General features: G+C 35.8%; 1 protein-coding gene across 1 annotated transcript in view; it reads right to left on the reverse strand.

The window, feature by feature from the left end:
* The window catches only part of SPATA16 (spermatogenesis associated 16), a 241,553-nt gene that overhangs the window by 55,970 nt on the left and 158,166 nt on the right, over window positions 1–27,417 (reverse strand). Inside the window, exon 5 of the mRNA XM_063078367.1 lies at window positions 22,197–22,344. Coding sequence (XP_062934437.1) covers window positions 22,197–22,344 — 148 coding nt within the window. The remainder of the gene's footprint in view (window positions 1–22,196; window positions 22,345–27,417) is intronic.

Here is a 27,417-nt window from a genome sequence, read left to right on the forward strand (position 1 = left end):
GATTTTAATTCTGTTAGGATATCTATGTATATAAAAATATAAATAGTAATACAGATTAAGTAGAAATGTAATTTATGGTTTTCAAACTTGTAGAGGTGAAAAATAAAGAAAAAAAATTGAATATAAAGGAAGACAAGATTAGGGAAGAAAAATGCCCATGGAATAATAAGGTAGAAATTAACAAAATCAATAAAGATCTGTTTAGCACTTACTATATGCCAGGCACTATTTAAGACAATGGGATATATTAATGAACAAAATAGATTGCCACGTTTCAGGAATTCATACTTTGGTTAAAAAAAAAAAAAAAAAACTCAAGCAGCTCAGGAATTAAAATAAGCTTACTTGTGGAAAGAAAGAGATTGACAAAATAAATAAGTAAATAAAAGTCAGGTATGTGTTATTTTTAAGAGAATATTTAAGCATAAAGGCACAGATGTTGAAAGTAAAAAGATGTGGAAATAAATACCAGAAAAATACTAATAAGAATAAAACTAGTGTCTTTATATTCATATCAGACAAAACATATTTTAATATAAAAAACATTATTAGGTCAAATAATGTAACTGCGTAATGATAACATATAGTTCATAAGGGATTGTTAAACATCTTAAAGGTGTAGACACTTTTATGATGAAACATAAGTAAAACTGACAAAATTATAAGAATACATTGATAAATCCAACACCATTGTGGATTATTCTAACATCTTTTTTCTGTATACTGGTGTCAAGCAGATAAAAAATTAGTGGCATCTAAAAGATAAGAGCAACTTTCAAGCTTGATCTAATGGACACATAAAAAACCCTGTGTACAACGATGGGAAAAATATATTCTTCTCAAATATAAATGGAGTATTAATGAAAGTTAATGGAGTATTAATGACCATATATTAGGGTGTAAACCAAGACTTGATAATTTCAGAAATTATTATAATTTAGATTAGGTTTTTAAACACGATAAAATTAGGTTAAAATTCAGTAACAAAGATAGTTAAACACTTTCATACATTCAGATATTAAAAACTCCATATCTAAGTAAACCATGACTCAAAGGAGGTTTTATATTTGAGTTTAGAAAATTTTTTAAGACAAAATATAATGAAAATATTTTCTTTTAAATTTGTGGTATGCAACAAAAATCACTTTTGGAGAGAATTTTGTTTTAAAGGAGGGGGAAAAATTGAAAATTAATGAGCTCAGAATTCTATGATGGAAATTAAACAGTAACAGAATTAAGTTCCCAGAAAGTGAAATAAAGGAAATAATAAATATAAGAGCAGAAAATAATGAAATAAGAAAAAACAAAGATACGATAGAAAGGATCAACAAAGCCAAAACATCAAGCATAATAAAAATAGAACAAAACCTACAGTAAACATTGTACTCAATGGTGAAACTTTAAAAATCCTTTGAACTCTGGAACATGGGTGACTGCTGTCACTTCCTTTATTTGACATTGAGTTGTGGTCCTAGCCAGACAGTAAGACAAGAAAAAGAATAAATAAATATCTTGATGTACTAGAGTAAGGACGGATTTCTTGAACAAGACACAAAACTACAAGCCATTAAAAGTATGAAATGACATTAAAATTTAATCTTTAGTTCATCAAAAGACACCATAACCCCTGACTAGGATAAGATCTAAAATTCTTCAATAAATCAAAAAAATAAATAATTCAGAAAACCCAAATGAGCAAAAGATATGAAAATGCAAATTGTAGGAGTATATAAATAGTAAAAAATGCCATTTTTATGAATTTAAAAAAGGTTAAGAACAATTTTATATGTCCTTTAAGGAAATGTAACCATAGGGTTAATGACAATGTCAATAATGACACCAAAGATGTTTAAACTGATTAATAACTGGAGAAACACAAAACAAAACATGTAAAGTACCATTTTCACTCACTGGCAAAATTTTTAAAAGTCTCACAGTATTAGATTGATAATGATGTTGATCAATAGGAACTCTTGTAATCTAGTATTTGGATGGTGAGATAGTAGAACTGATTTATCCATGTCTAACAAGTTGGAGATGCTTATACTTTATGACACAGAAATTAATTCTTCTTCTTAGTATATGCTTCAGAGAATCTTTAACACACGTGCAGAAGACCGTACAAAAATATTTATACCGCCCTTGTTTGTAATAACAAAACATTGGAAACAACCTAAATGACCAGCAACGTTAGATCTCATGTATAGATTTTAGTAAATTCACACAAACACCTAAAATAAATGAATTAGAGCTTATTGAATAAACATGAATGAATCTTATAAGTATAATATTGAACAGTAAAATAAACTTGCAGTAAACAAGTAAAAATACCATTTTGCAAACAGTAAAAATACCATTTATATGAGGGGTCTTCAAAAAGTTCATAAACAGATTTGTATTATCTTTTAATTATATTTTTCTATGAAATTTTTGAAGTACCCTTATATGAATTTGAAAACCTTGCAGAAAAATTCTATATATTTCTTTTTTTTTGTTGGAACTCAGACTGAATTTAATGCTAGTCATTCTCGTACATTAAGCAGTTAAATCATATTTCCATAGCTGGGGGATAGGATACACTTTCTATTATGCTACTTTCTCTTACATTGTAGTTTTGAGTCTGTCTGTGGGATTTCCATCACTGAAATCAGGATTTGACACAAGGAATCCTATATTATTAAGCAGGAGAGAAATGTGTTATGAAGCCAGGCCTAACTCAGAGATAAATATATTTTAATAAAACAGAGATTTATGAATGACATCTGGCTTTGAGTTTAACATAATATTCCTGAAAGCTTCTCTGATCATAAGGCGAAACCGCTCGCTAATAAAATATTAGCAGTTTAATCACTAGGTCATCGTGCACAAAGGGTAACTGACATCATAGTGACCCACAGTCATGGTAACTGAGGCATGACATTTTTCTTGTGTTGCTCTGCTGGCAGACAACGTCTGTTGCCATTAGCAAAAAGAAAATGAATTTTCTTTCTTTCTTTCTTTCTTTTTTTTTTTTACTATTGGACATTTATTTTTTATTTTACTTTATTTTGTCGATATACAATGTGGTTGATTATTGTGGCCCATTACTGAAACCTCCCTCCCTCCTCCCTCTCCCCCCTCCCTCTGTTTGCTTGTCGTATCAACTATAAGGAATTGTCGTATCAATGTCCTTTCTGTTTGCTTGTTGTATCAACTATAAGGAATTGCAATTGTTATGCCTACTCCCCCCCATTTTTTTTTTTTTTTGTGTGTGTGTGTGTATTTATTTATCTATTTTTAGCTCCCACCAATAAGTGAGAACATGTGATATTTCTCTTTCTGTGCCTGACTTGTTTCACTTAATATAATTCTCTCTAGGTCCATCCATGTCGTTGCAAACGGCAGTATTTCATTCTTTTTTATAGCTGAGTAGTATTCCATTGTGTAGATGTACCACATTTTCTGTATTCACTCATCTGATGATGGACATTTGCGCTGGTTCCAACTCTTGGCTATTGTAAAGAGTGCTGCGATGAACACTGGGGAATAGGTATACATTTGACTTGATGATTTCCATTCCTCTGGGTATATTCCCAGCAGTGGGATAGCTGGGTCATATGGTAGATCTATCTGCAATTATTTGAGGAACCTCCATACCATTTTCCATAGAGGCTCCACCATTTTACAGTCCCACCAACAGTGTATGAGAGTTCCTTTTCCTCTGCAACCTCGCCAGCATTTATCATTCAGAGTCTTTTGGATTTTAGCCATCCTAACTGGGGTGAGATGGTAACTCAGTGTGGTTTTGATTTGCATTTTCTGAATGCTGAGTGATGTTGAGCATTTTTTCATATGTCTGTTGGCCATTCGTATATCTTCCTTAGAGAAATGCCTATTTAGGTTTTTGCCCATTTTTTAATTGGGTTGCTTTTGTTTTTCTTGTAAAGTTGTTTGAGTTCCTTGTATATTCTGGATATTAATCCTTTGTCAGATGTATATTTTGCAAATATTTTCTCCCACTCTGTTGGTTGTCTTTTAACTCTGTTAATTGTTCTTTTGTTGTGCAGAAGCTTTTTAGTTTGATATAATCCCATTTGTTTATTTTTCCTTTGGTTGCCCATGCTTTGGGGATCATATTCATGAAGTCTGTGTCCAGTCCTACTTCCTGAAGTGTTTCTCCTATGTTTTCTTTAGGAAGTTTTATTGTTTCAGGGTGTATATTTAATTCTTTAATTTAAGAGTTTACTTTAGTGTATTCTCCTGCATATTGATATCCAGTTCTCCCAGCACCATTTGCTGAAGAGGCAGTCTCTTCCCCAGTGTATAGTAGGCTTGATGCCTTTGTCAAAGATCAGATGGCTGTAGCTGTGTGGGTTGATTTCTGGATTCTCTATTCTATTCCATTGACCAGTGTGTCTGTTTTTATGCCAGTACCATACTGTTTTGGTTATTATAGCTTTGTAGTATAGTTTAAAGTCAGGTAGTGTTATGCCTCCAGCTTTATTTTTTTGCTCAGTGTTGCTTTGGCTATGCATGGTCTTTTTTTATTCCATATAAATGTCTGGATAGTTCTTTCCATTTCTGAGAAAAATGTCATTGGAATTGTGATGAGGATTGCACTGAATTTGTATATCACTTTGGGTAGTATGGACATTTTCACAATGTTCATTCTTCCAATTCAAGAGCATGGGATATCTTTCCATCTTCTTGTATCCTCTCTAATTTCTCTCAGCAGTGGTTTGTAGTTCTCATTATAGAGATTTTTCACCTCCTTGGTTAACTCAATTCCTAAGTATTTTATTTTTTTGGTGGCTATTGTAAATGGGCAGGCTTTCTTGATTTCTCGTTCTGCATGTTCACTATTGGAGAAAAGAAATGCTACTGATTTTTGTGTGTTGATTTTGTATCCTGCTACTGTGCTGAAATCATTTATCAATTCCAGCAGTTTTTTTGTAGAGGTTTTAGGCTGTTCGATATATAGGATCATGTCATCTGCAAACAGGGACAGTTTGACTTCATCTTTTCCAATCTGGATGCCCTTTATTTCCTTCTCTTCTCTGATTGCTCTGCCTAGTACTTCCAACACTATGTTGAATAGGAGTGGTGAGAGTGTGCATCCTTGTCTAGTTCCTTTTCTTAAAGGAAAAGCTTTCAGCTTTTCCACATTCAGGATGATATTGGCACTGGGTTTATCATATATGGCTTTAATAATGTTGAGATACTTTCCCTCTATACCTAACTTATAGAGGGTCTTTGTCATGAATGAATGTTGAATTTTATCAAATGCTTTTTCAGCATCTATAGAGATGACCATATGGTCCTTGTGTTTGATTCTATTAATATGGTGTATCACATTTATTGATTTGCGAATGTTGAACCAACCTTGAATCCCTGGGATGAATCCCACTTGATTGTGGTGAATAATTTTATGTATGTGTTGCTGTATTCTGTTAGGTAGTATTTTACTGGAGGATTTTTGCATCTATATTTATCAAGGATATTGGCCTGTAGTTTTCTTTTTTAATTGTGTCTTTACCTGGTTTTGGTATCAGGATGATGTTTGCTTCATAGAATGAGTTTGGGAGATTTGCATCTGTTTCAATCTTTTGGAATAGTTTGTAAAGAATTGGTGTTAATTCCTCTTTGAATGTTTGGTAAAATTCTGCTGTGAATCCATCTGATCCTAGGCCAGGACCTCCTTTGTTGGGAGCCTTCTGATAACAGCTTCAATCTCCTTTATTTTTATTGGTGAGTTCAGATTTTCTACGTCTTCATGGCTCAGTTTTGGGAGCTTGTGTGTGTCCAGAAATTTATCCATTTCCTCCAGATTTTCAAATTTGTTGGCGTATAGTTGTTTATAGCAGTTTCGAATGATTCCTTCTATTTCAGATGAATCAGTTGTAATATCACCTTTTTCATTTCTAATTTTTGTTATTTGAATCTTCTCTTTTCTTTTTTTTGTTAGCCATGCTAATGGTTTGTCAATTTTATCTTTTCAAGAAAACCAACTTTTTGATTCATTGATCTTTTGGATTGTTTTTTGGGTTTCAATTTCATTAAGTTCTGCTCTGATCTTAATGATTTCTTTCCATCTGCTAACTTTAGGTTTGGATTGTTCTTGTTTTTCTAGTTCTTTAAGGTGAAGTGTTAGGTTGTTCACTTGCCATCTTTCCATTCTTCTGAAGTGAGCGTTTAATGCGGTAAATTTCCCCCTCAAGACTGCTTTTGCAGTATCCCACAGGTTTTGGTATGATGTATCATTATTTTCATTAGTTTCAATAAATTTTTGATATCCTGCTTGATTTCTTCTTGGACCCATATGTCATTAAGTAGAATGCTGTTTAATTTCCATGTGTTTGTATAGTTTCCAGAATTTCATTTGTTATTGATTTCTAATTTTAACCCACTGTGGTCTGAGAAAATACATGGGATAATTCCAATTTTTTGGAATTTATTGAGACTTGACTTGTGACCTAATATGTGATCTATCCTGGAGAATGATCCATGTGCTGATGAGAAGAATGAGTATTCTGAGGATGTTGGATGGAATGTTCTGTAGATATCTGCCAGGTCCAATTGGTCTAATATGTTGTTTAAATCTTGTGTTTCTCTGCTGATTCTTTGCCTAGATGATCTGTCTAATATTGACAGGGGGGTGTTCAGGTCCCCTGCTATTATGGTATTAGTGTCTATTTCCTTCTTTAGGTCTAATAGTTTGTTTTATAAATTTGGCTGCTCCAACATTGGGTGTGTATATATTTATGACTGGTATGTCTTCTTGATGGATCAATCCTTTTATCATTATGTAGTGTCCCTCATTGTCTCTTTTTATGGTTTTTAGTTTAAAGTCTATATTATCAGATATACGAATAGCTATTCCAGCTCATTTTTCCTTTCTGTTTGCATGGTAAATCTTTTTCCATCCTTTCACTCTTAGTCTATGTGAGTCTTTATGGGTGAGGTGGGTCTCTTGAAGGCAGCATATAGTTGGGCCCTCTTTTTTAATCCAGTCAGCCAGTCTGTGTCTTTTGATTGGGGAATTTAAGCCTTTTACATTAAGAGTTGTTATTGAAAAGTGTTGATTTATTCCTAGCATTTTATTGATTATTGTTTGGTTGTCTTAGGTGTCTTTTGTTCCTTTCTTTCTGATTTATTGTTTGTTTTCCATATTTGTTGGTTCCTTAGGTTGTAGATAGCCTTTTCGTTCGTTTGTTTTCTCTTCATGAATGCCATTTTTATTATACTAGTGGGTTTTGATTTTTCTTGGGTTTTTATGGCAGTGGTAGTTATTTTTCAGGAACCAAACCCAGTACTCCCTTGAGAATTTCTTGTAAGCGCGGTTGTGTGGTGGTGAACTCCTGCAGTTTTTGTTTGTCTGAGAAATATACTATTTGCCCTTCATTTCGGAAGGATAGCCTTGCCGGGGACAGTATTCTTGGCTGGCAATCTCTGTCTTTTAATATTTTGAATATATCATCCCATTCCTTTCTGGCTTTTAGGGTTTGTGATGAAAAGTCTGATGTTAGTCTGATTGGGGCTCCCTTATAGGTGATTTGACGCTTCTCTCTTGCAGCTTTTAAGATTCTCTCTTTGTCTCTGAGTTTTGCCAGCTTGACTATAACATGTCTTGGAGAAGACCTTTTTGGGTTGAATACATTTGGGGATCTTTGAGCTTCCTGGATCTGAAGATCTGTGATTTTTCCTATACCTGGGAAGTTTTTGGCCACTATTTTGTTGAATATGTTTTCAATGCAATTTCCTTTTTCCTCCCCTTCTGGAATACCCATGACTAGGATATTTGAGCGCTTAAGGTTGTCTGATATCTCTCTCAGATTTTCTTCAATGCCTTTGATTCTTTTTTCTTTTTTTTTGTCTGTCTGTGTTATTTCAAACAGCTTATCTCAAGTTCAGAGGTTCTCTCTTCAACTTTCACAAGCCTGCTGGTTAAACTCTCTGTTGTGTTTTTTATTTCGCTGAATGAATTCTTCAGTTCAGTAAGCTCTGCTACATTTTTTTTCAGGGCATTGATTTCCTTGTAAATTTCTTCTTTTAGGTCCTGTATACTTTTCCTCACTTCATCATGTTGTCTAGCTGAGTTCTTGTATCTCATTCAGTTTCCTTAGAATTATCACTCGAAATTCCTTGTCAGACATTTCAAGGGCTTCTTGTTTTATAGGATCTAGAGCTTGAGAGTTATTACCCTTTGGTGGTGTACTTTCTTGATTTTTCATATTTCTGGTATCTTTGCTTTGATATTTATTCATTGTGGCAGGGGGTTTCACAGTCCACAGGTTTGACACTATTGTCTGACTAAGATGTTGCTGGGGTTGCCAATTTGGTATGGCTACCTCAGTGACTACTCAGTTGGCCACTAGTGCCTTGCATGTGTGGTTGCCTCGGGTCTTGGGCCTCTCCAGGGAGCCATTTCTCTGGTCAGCTTGGACTCGGCCCGGCTGCTGGGTCATGGGGTGGTACTGCAGGGTGTGTTGTCTGTGCCGCGCTTCCACCTCCCCTGCTGGATGTCTCTCTGCTCCATACGCACTGGGCTGGGCTGCTGGATCGCGTGGTGGCGGTGTGGTCTCTGTGGAGCTTCTGCCTCCTGCGCTGGACGTCTCTCTGCTCCGCGCACACTGGGCTGGGCTCTTGGATCACGTGGCGGTGGTGTGGTCCCCGTGGAGCTCCCGCCTCTTCTGCCAGATGTCACCCTACTCTGTGCACCCTGGGCTGGGCTGGGAGTGGAGCCGGGTGGCAGCAGTGAAGCCTATCTGCTGGATTGTGCGATGGTGGCCCTGCAGGTCATGTGGTCTCTGTGGAGCTTTTGCCTCCCGTGCTGGACCTCTACCTGTTCTGTACGCACTTGTTGTTATGTTTTTATAGTTGTAAATTGGTTGATCTGTGGGAGAGAGTGATGCTGGGGACCGTCTATTCCACCATCTTGACCGGAAGTCAAAAAAACTTCTGCTAGTTTCAGAGGCTGGGAAGTCCAAAGTCCATGGAACACATCTGGTGAGGGTCTTTTTTGGTGGTGGCTTTACAGTAATGCCAGGGTAGTTTTGGAGGGTGGGAAGTCCACAGTCTAGGGTACACATCTGGTGAGGACCATCTTCTGGGTTGAGGATGCTTAGTGATGAAGAAGGCTGAATAGGGGTTGAGCCTGGGAAAAGCCACTTCAGTTCTTCCTCAACCCAAACTCCACTTCCAGCTCCTTCTCTGCTCCTGGGCCAACCAGCCACTTCTCTCTAGGCATAGTTTCTGAGGCTGAGAAGTCCAAAGTCCATCTGGTGGTGGTGACAGTGACCCAGGGGTCTCATGTTGCAAGATGGTAGAAGCAGAGAGAGCAGAGAGCACGAGAGACAGACTCTTAAAATTCTATATATTTCTTAAGGATACATACATGTATATCCAAATATGAGTATAGTAAAGGCATAAAGATATGTATGAAAATGATAAACATTAGAAATTAAGAAAACAATCCCCATACTGGCTAGCCACCAAAAAACCAGAACAAAACAAAACAAAACAAAAAACTATAAAATGTTTCTGAAGAAATTAAAGAGGACCCAAATAAATGGAAAGGCATTTTGTGTTCACAGGACTGATAGACAATATTGTTAACATTTTTTTTTTTTTTTTTTTTTTTTGTGACCAGTACGGGGATTGGAACCCTTGGCTTGGTGTTGCCCACACTGCGCTCAGCCAGTGAGCGCACCGGCCATCCCTATATAGGATCCGAACCTGCGGCCTCAGCACTCCCAGTGCTGCTGCACTCCCAGCGCCGCACTCTCCCGAGTGAGCCACGGGTTCGGCCCTATTGTTAACATTTTGATAGTACTCAAAGTGACCTACAGATTCAATGAAATCCCTATCAAAGCTCCAATGAAGTTTTTTTGCAGAAGTAGAAAAACCCATCCTAAAATTAATATGGAATCCAAAAGGACCATGAATAACCAAGACAATCTTGATAAAAGAACAAATCTGGAGGTCTCACATTTCTTGATTTCAAAACTTACTACAAAGCTACAGTAATAAAAACAGGTGGTATTAGCATAAAGAGAGATACAGGACAATGGAATAGAATAGAGAACCCAGAAATAAACCCTTACATATACAGCCAAATGATTTTTTACAACTGTGCCCATACCATTGAATAGAGGAAGGGCAGTCTTTTCAAAAAATGGTATTGGTAAAACTGGATATTCACAAACGAAAGAGTGAAGTTGGACCTTTACCTTATACCACATATAAATATTAATTCAAAATGAACGAAAGACCTAAACAGACGAGGTAAAACTATAAAACTCTTGGAAGAATACATAGGGAAAATGTTTCATGACATTGGATTTGGCAATGATATCTTAGATATGGCACCAAAAGCACAGGCAAAAAAAGAAAAAATAGACAAATTGGACTTCATTAAAACTAAAAACTTTTCTGTATCAAAAGACACTATCAACATTGAAAAGGCAAACTATGGAATAGGAGAAAATATCTGCGAATCATAGATTTGACAAAGGATTGATACCCAGGATATATAAAGAACTCCTGCAACTCGCCAACAGCAGCAACACTCACAAAGAAACTCACTTAAAAAATTGGAAAGGGCTTGAATAGACTTTTCTTCAAAGAAGATATAAAAATGATAATAAACACATGAAAAGACACCGAACATCATTAATCATTAAGAAAATGAAAATCGAAGCCACAATGAGACACCAATTCACCTCCATTAGGATGGCTATCATCAAAAGTGTTGACAAGTGTTGAAGAGGATGTGGAGAAATTGGAACCCTTGTGCACTGCTGGTAGGAATGTAAAATGGTGTAGTCACTACAGAAAATATATCAGTTCCTTAAAAAATCAGAAGTAGAGTTACCATATGATCCAGCCATTCCACTTCTGGGTATATACCCAAAATAATTGAAATCAGAGGAATATTTGTACAGCCACGGTCAAGCATTATTCACAACAGACAAAAGGTGGAAGCAATCCATGTTTCCACTGGTGGATAAATGGATTAAAATAACGTGATGTGTACATACAATGGAAAATTACTGAGCCTCGAAAAGGAAGGAAGATCTGACACACGCTACAGAGTGAATGAAACCTGGACATTATGCTGAGTGAAATAAGCCAGACACAAATGAACACATACTATGTGATTTCACTTATTTGAGGTACTTAGAGCAGTCAAATTTATAGCACAGAAAGTAGAATGATGTTTGCCAGGGGCTTGGGGGGAGAAGGGAATTGGGAGTTACTATTTAATGTGTAGTTTCAGTTTGGGAAGATGAAAAAGTCCTGGAGACGGATATGGTGGTGATGGCTGCACAGCGACGTGAATGTGCCTGACGCCACTGACCTGTGCACTTAAAAATATTTAAAATAGTTACTTTCATGTTATGCATATTTTACCATAATAAAAAAGAAATAATAAACATTAAATTCCTGATAATGATTATCTTGGAAGGGGAGGAGGAGATTGGGAACAGGAAAATCTTGGAAACTTCAACTACTCTTAAGGTTTGCTTTCTTAAATAAGGTTCAAATTATGTAGGTGTTCACTATATTATTCTTTATATCTTTTAGTAAGTTTGAAATATTACATAACTAAAATAGAATAACTAAAATATTACATAAAAAATAGAAGCTTATGATTCTGTAATCTTGGAATAGACAATTAGGATGAACCTTCCTTCTGAAGACAACTAAAAGCCCTAGAAAAAAATGTAAAAAGTAAAGCTTTCTAAGAGCATCAAAGTGCCAATAAGATGGTGGAGAATTACTTAAGAGAGATGTGTGAAAGCGATATCTACAGCGGTGATCCCAGCATCTGGCATTGCTTTTGTCTAGGGGCATTTTCTGATCTGAAAGTGGCTCAGAAGTTGAATAGTGCTTAAGGCGAACAACTGGAGGGCCGTGAGCCAGGGTCTGCTCCCTCGGAATAAAGGTGAGCCAGGAGTAATTCAGCTAGTCTCACTATCAGTAATTAAGGTCAATAAAGCCACTCTCGGTAATTAAGGTCAATCTCATGACCATAAATGCAACAAGCCTGAACAATATATTTGTATAATTTTGTTTAATAGTAATTTGTAAAAAGAATAACCTATCACCAACAATTTAGTTTATGCTGGGAAGGCAAAGCTGGTTTAACATTTTAAAATCAGCCAATGTAATTGATCACATTAATTTAATTAGCAGATTAAAGGAGAAAAAATCATGTAATTATCTCTACAAATCCGAAAAAAAAAAAACAAAGAAAAAGATAAAAAGGCCTTAGAAAGCTAGGAATAGTTTGCTAATCTAAAAAAGAATATTTATAAAAAATCCTAAAAGTTAAAGTTAATGGTTTTAGTTAAAGTTAAAAGCTTTTTAATAGTTACTGTTAACTTTAATAGTTATTTAATAGCTAAAATTAAAAGCTTTTCTTTTATACATGGAAACACAATAAGAACACCTACTAACACCTTTTCTTTGTAGTAGTCCCAAGTCAATGAAGCAAGTAAAAAAAAAAATGAGATTTAAAAAGGAAGAAACAAATCTACAGATAATATATAGAAAATCTAAAAGAATACATAGATTAAAAAGTTAGAATTAATTAGAATGTAGCAGGTTTACTGAATATAGTCAATATAAAGATTAATTGCATATCTATAGACCAGAAAACAGAAAATGAAATAAAAATACCATCTACAATAGAGTAAAAAATGTGCTAATCTTTTTTTTTTTTTTTTTTTTTTGGAGAGCTGTACGATATTATTGAGAGAAATTCAACATCTAAATAAATGGAGAGACATACCATGTTTATGAATTGCAAGACTTAAAATTATAAAGATGTCAATTTTCTCCAAATTGGTCTACAGATTTAAATCTCATTAAAACTTCAATAGTTTGTGTGTGTGTGATAGAAACCAGTAACACATTATTCATTTTGCATGGAAATGCAAAGGACCAAGAATAGTTAAGACACTCTTAAAGAGGAAAAACAAGGAGAAAAATGGATACAAGGTGAAAAATGGATACAAGGTGTAAAATGGGATATCAAGACAAGTTATAAAGTTATAGTAATTAAGACAATATGGTTTTTGTACAAGAGCAAACAGAAACATAAGACAAAATAGAAATGCTAGAAACATTCTTAAACATACCCACTTGTTTGTGAAAGAAGTGACATTACAAAGCACTGGTGACATCATGGTCTTTTCAATTAAAATATGTTGGGATACTTGAAAATTGTTATGGAAAAAGTGAAACTTGATCTCATCCCTCAGACCAAAAGCAAAAATCTATTCCAAATGTATGTAGACCTGAATATGAAGGACAAACCAGTAAGGCCTTTAGAAAGTAATATAGGAGACTTAATGACCTTAGTTTAGGAAAATATTTCTTAAAAAGTAAAGCAAAAGTATTAGCCATGAAGGAGTTTAATGATAAGTTAAAACTGAAGAATTCCTGAATTCCTGTTTGTCAAAAGATATCACGAAAGGACAGAGTGAGAGAAGGTATTTGCAACACATATAACTCAAACAGCTCTTATCTACAATATGTAAAGAACTACCAATAAATAAACAAAATGCTGACAACCTCTTAGAATAATGGGCAAAAGACTTGCACAGGCATTTTACAAAAAAGAAAATACAAATGTCCCATAAACATATGGAAAAGGTTATTAAAACCTCACTAAAAATTAGGACAATGTAAATTAAAACAACAATGAGATAGCACGTAGTACGTATAATGGTCAGAAGAATGGCTAAAATAAATAAGAGAATATCATATAATAGAGAGATGCATAACACTGAAAAATTTAATACATGACTGGGGAATTTTAAATTGGTACATCTCTTTGAAAACCACTGTGGCATTATCTACTTAAATTTGATTAAATATACGTATCTCATATACTGTGTTACCCAGCATTTCTACTCCCATATACAATGCAACAGGAAACATATGTAAAACTGTAATAGCATCATTTGTAATAGCCACAAACTGTAAACAACCCAAATGTTCATCATCAGTAGAATATTTATATAAATTTGGGACTATTTATATAATGGAATATTACATAACAATGAAAATAAACTACTGCTTTTTGCAATATGGATGAATATCATAAACAAATTACTCGGCAAAAGAAGCCAGATACAAAATAATATCTACTCTATGATTTTATATTTATAATATTCCAAAGCAGGCAGATTAAAATTTAGCTTAGGAATGTATAGTTAGGCAGTAATACTGTAAAGAGAGTAAGGAAGTAATTCCAGTACTCTAAGTGTCAGCACAGGAATTACCTTGACGGGCAGGGAGTGGTTTGGGAGTGGGAAGGGGCCAGTAGAGCACTAGAGGGATCTAGAGAGCTGGCAATGTTTCTTTTCTATTTCTTTTCTTTTTTTTTTTTTTTGCCACAAAAAAGTCTTAATACATTTAAAAAGATGAAGATCATAGAAAATATGTTCTCTGACCAAAATAAAAGAAAATTTAGAAAATTCACAAATGCATGGAAATTAACAATACTTTCCTAAATAAACAATGGGCAAAAGAAAAATCACAGGGAAATTAGAGAGTACTTTGAGATAAAAATCAAAGTGCAACATATCAAAATTTATAGGATGGAGGGTTCATGCAATGCTTGGAAGAAAATTTATACTTGTAAACATCTATATTAAAAATGAGAAAAATCTCAAATCAGTAATGTAAACTTCTACCTTAAAAAAATAGAAAAAGAAGAGCAAACTAAACCAAAAGTAAATATATGTAGGAAATTAAAAAAATTACAACAGCAATATATGGAATAAGGAATTAAAAAAAATAGAGATAATCAACTACACCAAAAGTTGATTCTTTAAAAAGATCAACAAAATGTACAAACTTTTATCTAGACTGACCAAGGAAAAAAAGAGAGAAGACAGAAATTACTAAAATCAGAAATAAAGAAGGGGCATGGTAGAGCAGTTGCTTCTATTACTCTGGAGTGGGCTTTAAAGACAGAAACATCCTCTTCTTTCTCTGGTCTCTGCTGGTCACTCTCCTTGGGTCAATGCAGTTGAGTGTCTGGCAGGCTGCCTACATGGCGGCTGTGCCTACTGCTGTGGTGTCGAGCTGCTTTTGCAGCAGCCATGGCTGTGGCAGTGGCTGTGGTGGGACACCCAAGTAGAATGGTCTTTGCCTGCGTCTGGGTGGGGGATGCTGCCCTAGGCTCCTGCCTAGGACCCTGGGTGTGCTCTGTTTCTTGCCTGCTTCTGGGCAGAGGGTTCTGTCCTCAGCTTCTCATTGTTTTGTTTTTTGACTTGATGTTTACTCCATAATTATCTGTTAAGCCTTGCATTTTTAAATGCACTTTTATGTGTGTGATATTTCACAATAAAAGTTTAAAAAAATAAATAAAAGCAAGAAAAAATACAAATGGGTTGAATACGGCTCCACTTTAGATGTAAAATGTAGTAGTTATTTGTGGACCACAAGATCATCAGAAAACGCTCATGTCCAATAAGGTGTAGGTTAATTGTGAGCCAAGTATTTGAGGAGAAATAAATAGGACTCAAATGCTGAATATAAAAATCTAAATTAAGAAAAATGGATAAAAAAAATGCTAACACTACCAAGGTCAAGGGTTTGGATCTCTGTACTGGCCAGTTGTCAAAAAAAAAAAAAAAAAAAAAAAAAAAAAGAAGGATAACACGACAAAATAAAAATTCTAATTTTGTGCAAAATTAACTTTAAAATTAAAAAAAAATTCTTAATTTAAAATTGAGAAAGTAAAGACATTGTTTCACATGACTGGGAGTTCAATCTTTAGTGATTTTAATGGTCAACTGCATGCTGGTAGTATATAACGATTAACTACAATATTACAGAGTGGTTAATTTAGACAGCGTAAGTGATTCTGAAGAAATAATGTGTTAATATTTGAGTACTTACCTCACTATTCCCTTATCTGCTAAAATGAGTTTTGCTTGTTTTAAAATAATCATGGGGCTTTCTTATGCAGATTGGAGTAACTGGTGATGGGTAAGAACTTGAGAAACTAGTAAGGCTGGCTACCAAGATTGGCAATATAAAGGGACTCATTTATCTATTATTATATTACCTAGGAAATAAATTTGGAGAGTGTATCGGGATAACTTACAGTGAGAAGGGAGACTCTAGGGGCAACTGCCCTGTAAGTATTGTGTTTACGCGTGTGTGTGTGTGTCTACAAGGTTTTGCTGAGCATTATAGACACAATGCTTTATAATACCTGTCTGCTTCCTGCCATGTACCCCACTTTCACTGCCTAAACTCAGTGGCTTTTGTTGAGAGGCTGCAGTAAAGATTTACGTTACTTCCACTCATTTTTGGATTACTACTGGCATTTCTTTGAATGCAACCCTCTCTGCCTTCTTCAGTCAGACCCCATAAGAAAGCATAGTAAGCAGGAGGCACTGTTGTTCCAGAGAAGTCCAGGTGCAGTAGATGATGGAGACCAGAGGCAAACAGCACTCTGTCTTGCTACTGCAAAGGGCAAGTGAACTGCTAGCTGAGAAGCGTTTACTTCCTTTAGATAGAGAATGCCAGAACACCACACTTCCCATTGGGAAGAACAGCACTTCACTATTTTAAGATCAGAGATTTTTAGTTCCATATATGAGGATTTTCTTTGGGAATGATTCTCTGATTCTAAGAGGAATTCTGTGGAACAAATATGAGATTATTTATCATCTTTATAACCAACCTGGCTGCAACACTTTCATAAATATTGGGGATGCAGGCTCTTTAATTCTATACGTTTTTCTATTTGAAAAAGCTACTTACAAAGAGGAAAATAGCCTGATCTTGAAAACTCTTGATCATGATAAAATTATAATAATTTAAAGAAGAAAGAATCAAATGAGGAATTTTAACTTCATGTTTCAGAGAACATAAGAATGTATTATCCTTACTGGTAAATGATGACTGAACAAGAGCAAGGTTATAAATTTCAGTGAAAAGCAATTTTTAAAGGCCTATTTTAAAACAATATATAATTCCTCTGAACATACATATTTACTCTTGGGAGTTAAATTGCATTGGAAAGACAAAATATGACTCTATCCACCTAAGTGTTAAAGTAATTGATATCTGATCCGGAAAACTTTTCTATTAAACATTACTAAGCACAGATCCATTACTGAATACTTATTTATTTAGCAAATAAATCTTGACATTTTCATCAAGAGGAGACAGGATATGCTTATTGTATTACTTTATTATTATTAAAATACAACCATGCAAGAATAAGAACTATGCAAAATTGCATTATTTCATTGGAATATATGAATAAAAATCTCAAGCAAAATCTTTATAAATGAAAACATAATAATTCTGGGGCTGGTGAGTTATTATTTGTTTTATATACCCTGACTACTCTGCATGAATCAAACTGGATTTTTGTTTAAATAAGAAAAATGGATAGCTACACTACTAAAATATTAGTATGTTTTTCTCCATGAAGCATAATACGATATGGCTCTATTATAATGTGACTAAGATTTGGGTGGGTCTTACCATATCCCTGAAATAGAAAAGGATGCACAGTAAGTTCCTGAGCATGTATAAGCCTGGTTGTTCTATAAGGCAGATTTGAATTTTAACCCTCCCTCATCAGTCTTATAGAAATTATAAGGGCAATGTAATCCCAGGAACTGCCACTGAGGATAAGTGGGTTTTCTCATGATAAATCACTGTAAAATTAATATCTAATTTAATTGGTTCATTCAATGAAAAAATTAAAAAATATTTAGACATAAATATACTTCAAAATGAATTAATTTTATAATTTTTCCCCCTTGCCTCTTTTTTTCATGTGGAAATCCCTGACAGGGGCAACTGTGAATTGGGAGCTGGCCAGAGAGAAAACACTGCCTGGGGGGTCTCCTTTGTCAATATTCTCCATGCTCATCTCTGGCAACGCTGCCAGCTATTGCTGGGCTCGCTGCACTGTCACATGACCATGGATAATGAACTCAATACTCTCTAGGCTTGATGAAGGTGACCTGGGGTTGGGCAGAGTTTCTGAGTTGGAAGTTCGTTTGCCAGCCTCCACTGGGAGAATTAAGCGTGTTAGTCTCCAAGTTTTAATGATAATAACTACTTCTCCAGCAAAACTTTGATAGGTAGATTCCTCATCCAGCATCTTCGAGGTACAGATTATTTGACCTTCATCTGTTCTTTATTTAGATGACTTCCATAATTTAGAAATTCTCACATATAGCCTCCATTTCTCCTGCTGCAATAAAAACTTCATAATTGTATTTTATCTCCCACGGGACATCAGTATCTCTCCTGAAATTTACGATTTTCCTATGGGTGGGTACATGCACGTGTCTATGAGAGCATCCACCTGTAGCTATCTGTGGAAGGGTGAGTGAGTACGAGGTAGAAGAGCATATGTGCAAGTTCTGAGTGTTTTTGAGGATAGAGTTAATTGCATATGGGGAAGCGTTTATTCCAGCATTGGGTCAGCCAGAACTTGTTACTCACATTGTGGATGGAGTAGGAAGCTGCCTCCTTGTCAGTAGCTAAATGTGTGTTAAAGTGGCCAGATTTAACAAAGAACTTCCAAATATCAGTGGTCTAAAGCAAGAGAATTTTGTTTTTTATTCATGTGGGTGACCTTCCACCTGGTCATTCAGGGATCCAGGCTTCTTTTGTCTTGTGGCTCCTTTAGTTCCATGGTCCTCTCACCTCAGTGGATGTGGAAAGAGAGTTTTGCATGGGAGGGTTTTATGGGTCAGGCCTAGAAGTGGCATGTTATATCTCTCCACATTCCATGGCCATTATTCAGTCACGAAAACGCACCTAACTGTAAGGAAGGCTGGAAATAGATTCTAGGAGTGAGCCTGAGGGAAAAAGAGAAGTTTGGTAAAAAAAAACTAGCCATTTTTTGCCACATTAAGTGGCAAGGACCTCTATTTCCAAACTATGCTCTGTCTGTTTTTTCCTCCATCATTCTTTTAATTATAGTTAACCTTTCATCACAAAATTAGAGCTTAGGTTTTATTTGAAAATATTCTCTAAGAGAGAAAAAAATTGTAGTCCAACATTCACCCTGAATTATAAGCTACTTAAGTTAGATCCTTTCTTAGGAGCAGGTGTATATCTCAGCACCACTTAGAATAGTGTCTGTAATACATGTGTTCGACAAATGTTTGCTGAATAAATGAATAGATGAACAAACCACCCATACTCCACTGTAGATCCTCTTTTTGTCCTGTGGATCCTGGGATCCTGGATTATGGAGAAAGGGAGAAATGGCAGAGTAACATAGGAAACTGGAGAGAGGGCTACAACTAGGTTAAGTCTCCTATGGAGTGGAAGGGACTTCTAGAGTAAGACTCAGAAGGTGGCTGGGCTCACAAGCGAGCATTCCAGCAGAGAGAGAGAATCTCAGAGGGTGACTCTTGGTTGGGCCAGCAGCATGGTAGGGGTGGTTGGTGTTTATATGAAGAAGCAATCACACCAAGAGTCAGCATGAGGAACCCATACAGCTACCCTTGGGTCACTTAATGTGCCCCATAAATGAGCCCATCAGGTCCTGCTCAATCCACCAGAGCTGATCTTAAGTAGCACTAGCCATGTGATCAGCAGCTGTACCAGGCTGCCCAGATTGGGAAAAGGACTCCTCCCCAACATGTCCACTGACCCCTTTGGACAGTGGGTATGCTTGAGCTCTGTCAAAGTTAAAACCAGGCCAGGAGAGAAGAAAAACCCAGGAAAAGGGTAAGGAAGCTGGTGAATGTGATTAGATAACTACTTGACAGAGACTAAGTTTTAGAAATGATCGAATGTCACTCAGTTCCCTGGGATGAGATAGAATATATTTTTGGCTCCGGGCAGAGCAAAGAAGAATATGGGTGGTAAAAAAGAACAGAGGCTTTTGTTTGCATACATCTGTTGTGTAGTTGCCCAGTCTTATCTGCTGCATGAATATTTGTTGACATAAATAATTGAATAAATTTTTGTCAGGATAGAAGCTTCTGAAATTTTATCTACAAGGCTGATAAAAGGAGGATCTTGTTTTTTGGGAAGTGCCAAGAAAACAAAGTAGCCACTCTTCTAGGCTCTCTCTTTGCGTGACTCACTTCCTAGCTACGACCTTTGGCTACTGATGCCTGCACCAGCCGCCTCTCTGTACCTCCTGGGAGAGATGTCCAGATGCTAGAGACAACCCTTGACCTTCCCTCTTCCTGTGCTGTGTACCTTCACTCACCTTCAAATAGCCTGGGGGAAAAAAAGACATACCTCTAAGACTATGCACAGGCAACTAGTAATAGTTGTTTTACCATCATCCCAGCAATGGTTTTGGGGAAAACCCTTTAATCATTTGCAACAAAGTCAAATAATGTCACAATGCAATAGCTTTGTTAGCCCAAAGCACAATTTCCATAGAGTGAACCTTACCAGTCCCAATGAAATTTAAATTCTAGACTATCTTATCTGCCTCATGATCCCCCTCCAGAAGCTGTGTCTCTCCTTTCTAGGTTCTCATAGAGCATTGTCATACTCTAGCAATTAGTCATTATAAAATAATAGAAACAATCAGTAACTTATAATTATCTTCTCTTCCAAAGTATAAGATCCTGTAGCATGAATCGTCTTGCCAACACGTCATAATTCATCTTGATAACAGGTTTGATGGAGTTACATGAGACATAAGCCTGGCTCATTAATGCTATCATTGTTTTTAAACTCTCAGTGGCCACAGTTCTTCCTAAGCATTAATTAATCTTCATGCCTTCTCTGTGAAGTAGGTTCAATATAACTAAACTCATTCTACCAGGAGAGGAATTGGCAAACTGGTGATTTCCTTAATGAATCTCTCTTCATTCCCAGTGGATCAGAGAGTAGAAATGGAAATAGCTGAACTGAGTTATTTTTCCATGATACTAGATAGGTATGACTTCTACGTGCTACAAGCTCCCCCCACCCCAAATCTGTTAAATATCCATAACAAAATAACACATAATTTATAATGATTTACAAAAAATGTGAGTTCTGAGACACTATTACCTACTTCCTCACGAAATGCTGCAACTAAGTAAATCAGCGTCAATGGTCATCATAGCCTGTATTGTGTGCTTCTCCCTTTTTCTGTCCTCAAATTCCCATTGTTCCTTAAGGATTTACTCTTCAATCATAACTAGTTGGAAATTTAATGTCTTTTCTCTAAAGAGCTTGGGGATTGTGGAGAAAAATGAGGAATCCATAGCACCTGGATTTAATGCTTCTGTCACATGGAAATAGTGGCAAGGAGAGGGGTTTAAATCCACAGGCTGCCAGTAGCTATTTGCTGTGCATCTTTAAGAAAACTATTTGTCTTCTCTGGTTACCGTTTTCTTGTTTCTAGATGGGAATCACCTTACCTCATAAATTCTGAGAATAATAAGAGATAATGAATGTAGAGTGCCTGGCACGTTAAAAGTGATAATAATGGAGCACAGTATTAATCCAATATATCACTGACTCAGCCCAAAGTCCTGAAAAAAAAGAACGAAGGGTCCCCACGGTAGGATGTGATATTAGGCATGTACATTTAGAGATTTTGCTTATCGTGGTAGTCATTGTTGAGAGGCTTTTAATTTAGTATAAAAAAACTTCCTCTTAATTCAAAATGACACTTGACACATAGTAGGTAGTAAAAAGTATTTTTGAATGAATGAATAAAAGCAAGTGACTTTCAAAGAAAAAAAGAGGAAAAAAGGATAGCACCAGTGTATGTCCTCCACGTTACCCTTGGCTGTCCAGGTCGCATTTGGATACCAGTGATTCAAGAACGTGAGGAAAGAGGGAGGTTTGAGGTATGAATTAGATAGTGAAAGGAAAATGGAAATAGTGGGCATTGGGGGAAAAAAAAATCCATCTTTAGGAAAATACTATAATCACCTAGTTTACTGAAGAAAGATATGGGGAAAGGTGGCATTTACCACAATCATTCCTTCATTTGCTTAAACCTTAGGGTTTCAACATTTTACCCTCTTCTCTTAAAACATAGAAACACGAAGGCACAAGAAATAGTGTGCTAGACCTATAAGGCTAGCCTTACTTAAAATCTTAAAATAACTTCGCATTTCAACTCATCAGATTAAAACAACATACCCCTAAAACAGAAGGAATAAACAAATAAACCAGAAGGGGCCCTGCACTTGTTTTAATGGAAATACAGTATCAGCTGATAACTTGAAGGTGGTGACTCTTACCTGTGTAGATATACTCCGCATATGCAGGATGAGTTTTTGTGAAAACTTCTTTTACTTTTTCTGTTTTATCAGCTGTTATTTTTGTTGCAAATGGTGTGTACATAACTGAGAAGGATTCTGCTCTGGTGATGGCTTCTTCAATCATGGCCTGGGGGAAAGCAAACACCCATGTAGCATCAATAACAATATAGGACTTCTAGGAATGTAAAAAATATAATTACCTTTATGGATGATTTAAATAACTATATACTGTACTGCAAAGATAACATATTTTGGCCTTTGAATATTCATTAGAACAAAATTTTAATTAGTTCTGGGAATACTATTTCATATTAAGAAAACCAATTAAATGAAGAAAGTTTGCAAACAGGCATCTCTAAACTAAGCTTATTTTAAGATAAAAATAAAAATTGTTTTCTAAGGTGTCATTTTTTACTTGATTTTAGAAATCAAATTCTTAAGTTTAACATTATAATCAGCTCATTCATGAACAGACATTGATGGGTAATTTGTACAGAGAGAATTTTCTTTAAAAAACTAATTAAAATATCTAGATTTAAGTATTTTCTATAAATAACATGGCAAACTAGACAGATGACATTTTTTCTTCCTTCAATACATGGGAAAGCTTTTTGGAATAAGAAAAATGTTTCTCAATTCTCTCTCAGCAAAGCTTTCCTTTCCTCCAGATCACAAGTGCCATTTAAGATAGATTTGGCTATTTAAGAATTTCTTTAAATTATCTTTTCACAGGTACCACTCCTGATAAAGCTCTGCTATCACCCTGAGCTTCCTGTTTTAAATAGGTCCACTGCTATTTGTAACAGACGCCCCCCCCCAAAAGAAAGTTATATGACGTCTTAAAAGGAATGTATTCCTTTCTTACAACTTTTTCTTCAAATAAGTCTCGAATGTTGAAGAAAAAGTGGAAATGTCTATAGTTATCTCATTTTTCTGAAAGTGGTATAAAAGCATGTTGTAAAAAATCTATACTTTTTATAGGAATAAAATTTTCTCCTGACAATTAATAGTGCCAACAACCAATACAAAAAAATAATAAATTTGAATTTTCCAACAGAAAAAAAGCTGTTTAACAATTTATATGATTATCAGCATAGTATTTCGCAAACAAGTTTCCTATTGATGTCAAAAGCAATAAGGAGTTGGTTTTCAACTGAGTGAGTAGCTAACTGAACTTATTCATTGCCTACACTGTTCCTCAGCGACTTCAAATGGCCTCTATGATCATCTACGTTATCTGTAAAAGAGCAGGTTTACAAGAATCTTCCGGATGCAAAGTTTCCTCCTTTCTCTGAGACTAGCTTTGGAAAATATGTAAAAATTAATGGTGGGCAAATTTCTGAACGAAATTCAACAAATCTCTGAATGGCTGAATGACAGGACTTCCATTGCCTACAACACTGTCCTTTCCAAGTTCAAGGAATGGAAAGGGAACAAAGAATACAGTTGCAAGGCCTAACCCAGAGCCAGCATTCAGATGGCGAGTGTGATGGATTGTGAGTGACTGGCAAGGTCTGGATGCTGAGGCCCGGATGCCAACTCCAGATGGCTAACAAGCATGATGCAGAAAGCAGGTCTGGAATTTAGAGATGTGGATTAAGAACTAAGAGAAGGTATTTAGGCACCAGGTACTGGTCCTCCAGCCAAAATAAAGATCCTTTACATTGAGCAGGAGAAATACTTCCTCCAGCTTGGTGCTTACATATATTCACTGCTGGAACCAATCCTGGGATGGCTGTCCTGACCAAGCAAGTATGTAGAAACCTACATGTTTCCAGACCTACATGAGTTGGAGTGATGTGCTGTTCCAGAAGAGGAAAGCTGTTCCAGACTTTAGTCATGATCTGACGTTAGTGCCTTTGTAAGTTGTTGGTTCCTGTATGAGTTTGCTAGGGTTGCCATAATAAAGTAGCACATACTGGGTGGCTTAAACAACAGAAATCCATTTTCTTACAATTCTGGAGACTAGAAGTCCAAGATCGAGGTGTCAGCCTGGTCGGTTTCTTCTGAGGGCCTCCCTCCTTGGCTTGTAAATGTCCATCTTCTCCCTGTGTCTTCTTCTGATCTTCCCTTTGTGTGTGTCTGTGTTCTAACCGCCTCTTCTTATAAGGACACCAGTCATATTAAATTAGAGTCCATGCTAAAGACCTCATTTTAACTTAATTACCTCTTCAAAGATCCTATCTCCAAATACGGTCTCATTCTGAGGCATGGGGTGTTAGGACTGTAACATATGATTTTGCCCATAACAGTTCCTAACACATAAACAGCTTTTCTGATAGTCTCCCCAGATATTTTGGTGGAGGGGTAGTTTGCTTTAAATTCTGGACTGAAAATTTGAGTGAAGTTATCTAATCCTCTAGCTTGCTTGCAGAAAGACATTAGCAGTATCTGAGTCAGGCCAGGACAGAAGAAAATGCTCCCTCCATCCCATTTCTTTTCCAACTGCTGGCAGCTTAAGTGACTGCTGGCAGCTTTGCTAAGGCATCTCACAGTGGTGATGGTAAGACTCGTGCCCAAGAGCCTACACCAACTTTTTTCTTAACAAGTGGAAGAAGTGTGGTTTCCAAGTGGCAGCTTGATCTGCTAGTTGAAGGATCTGTACTCTTGGCTTAATGCTCAAGGCACTGCATTCCGAGGGCTCTCACGCAGGAGGGTGTGTGCTGCAGAGAAGCAGCCCTCTGTCCCCACTGAGAACCAGTGGAGATGGGTTCTTTTGTGGCTTCTGCTCTCCATCCCGAAGGTGGGTAAGGAAGTGGGTGAGTGAGTAGAGTGCGTACATAACTTACGAGTAAGAATTGAATTCTTCATGGAGAATTTTTCTCAAAAGAAATTACCATAGTCCCAAGAAGAAATGTTAGAGTAGAAATGAAAATACAGATCACGCTTGCACCAGATCCTGAAACATCCTTGCTATGTTTTAATGTACTAATATTTTTTGTTCTTTTGGAAACAGATGATCTTGAGGTTTTGAGCCTGTCTTGCGCTGCTCTTGTAAATATTATGTATCTATACTTAGCATTTTTGGTACATTACTAAGTAACTCATTAGTGAAACAATCTAGACAAAATTTTAGCCTCTGTACTTTATTAAAATAGTAAGAATTTTTGGCTGTTTTGGTTTTGGTTTTGACACCAGAATATCAGATTTTCGTTATGTGATGGTAGTAATTTAGTAATTTTGAGTTGAACTTGTCTTTCATAAAGTAGCTAATATGTGCAAATTAAAAAAAATACATACTGAAGGGCTTTTTAAAAAAATAGAATATTTTGAAGTAATCATAGACATTAAAATATAAGATACAGATTTTAATTTACCTTTTACGATTAGTCAAAGATTTTCCTTGATTTTGAAAATAGAGGAAGAGACTAGTTGGATTGCTATTTGTGAAAAATAAGTTGTACTAAAAATGGGGGTGTCAAATGACACTTTTTAATTTGACATAAATATTCTACAATTGAGTCATTCTTTCCCAATGCATGAGTTTCTCTGATGTCAATAAATGTTGCACGTGTGCAGAGAATGAGGCAATCAATCAGTCTTAAGTGCCCTGTTGTTAAATGTAGGTTGTTGCTAATTACACTTTCTCTGCTGCTACTTAAAAAGAAGATTTGAAATTATGTGTTTACACTTGGGGGTTCTAAAACTCTCTATTGTTACTCCCACATTTATTTAGTTTTAAAGCTTGTACAAGTATTATAGTTACATAAACTAAGAGTCAATGTGGGCAGCTCATTTCCTGTACAAAATAGTAACTGATACTACATTCTTTTTGCACTTTTGCTAAAAAGAGCCACTTGCTACCTTAGAAATCAACTTGCCCAGAATAATTGTATAACAAGAGAGACTATGAGAGAGTGAGAGAGAAAGGAGGAGACATACTCCATCAGGAATAAAGCAAAAACAATAAAAGTAGAGGGAAACAAGTGACTAGCAAAAAACAAACAAACAAAATTTATCCCCCTCTTCTAAAGCCAAAAGGGTTGGTTTTTCCTGGTAAAATTTTAAGAGCACTCAAGGTAGCCAGAATAAAGCTGGAAGAAACTATACACCTCAAACATTTTCAAGATGATGGGATTATGTAACTTTTTTCTATTTTTTTTTTTTTTTCTGGAGGACTGGGGCAAATTACAACTTTTAAATTATGTGCATGGTGATAATGTTTCAGTAAGTGGAAATCCTGTCACTTTTAATTAGAAAATGTGATCAAATTATTATAGATTATTATCGAATTATTCCTTTGTTGCTTCCAATATATGGGTTGACCATAATTGCCATAAATTGATTTACTGAGAAGATTAGATCTAGAAGGAACCTTTCAGCCCAGTTCATAGAGATTTGGAGAGGCTTAACTGACTTTTCTAAGGATGTACATCGTCTTAATTTTATAAAATTTAAAATTACCGTCTCAAATAGTATATTTCACTTTCTCCTTTGAGAATTGTGACTTTACCTCCTGGGCATGTGGTAGGCATTTTACAGACTCCCTGCAATTGATTGTGGCTGAATGTGGGCCAATGGAATGTGGGCAGCAGTGCTAACTTTTTCCAGGTCTTGCCAATAAAATCCTCCTAGCATGACACTCTGTGGGCTGACTGAGGAAACAGGACTCCCAGGACACGGAGGAAGAAGGAGCTACACCATGGAAGCACTATGGGTTCCCAAGCTGATGATAAGACGAGAACCAACCAGAAACACCCACACTGGACTACATCATGAGTGAGAAATCAAATCTTATTATTTTAAGTTACTGAAATTTTGGGGTTGTTTGTTATAATGTTTAGTCTACCGTAATACAGAAATAATAATAAATATAATTGGAATCCCTCTTATAATTCATCTTTATCTACTAAGCCCTACGTATTATTAAAAAAGTAAAGGAAAGCATGACATTTTAAGAGATAAAATAAAAACCTTCTATTTAGCAGTGTGATAGATGCTTTTATATAATGCTATTTCCTTTAATCCTCATAAAATCCATCTAGGTAGATATTGCCAGTGACTGAATATTATGGTTGCTTTGTTTTATTTTCAGAGTTAATGTTATTAAATTCAAAGGAAGCAGTTATATACTTGAAAGCTATAAATGATCGAGATGGGTACCTTCAGTCTTTAGTGGCTATTATAGCTCTTTGTTATTACATTGATAATGATGCAATTTTGAGTGATGGACATAATTTTCTATAAAGTGGAAAAATAA

Source organism: Cynocephalus volans, chromosome 1, assembly GCF_027409185.1.
Source record: "Cynocephalus volans isolate mCynVol1 chromosome 1, mCynVol1.pri, whole genome shotgun sequence".
Taxonomy (NCBI): domain Eukaryota; kingdom Metazoa; phylum Chordata; class Mammalia; order Dermoptera; family Cynocephalidae; genus Cynocephalus; species Cynocephalus volans.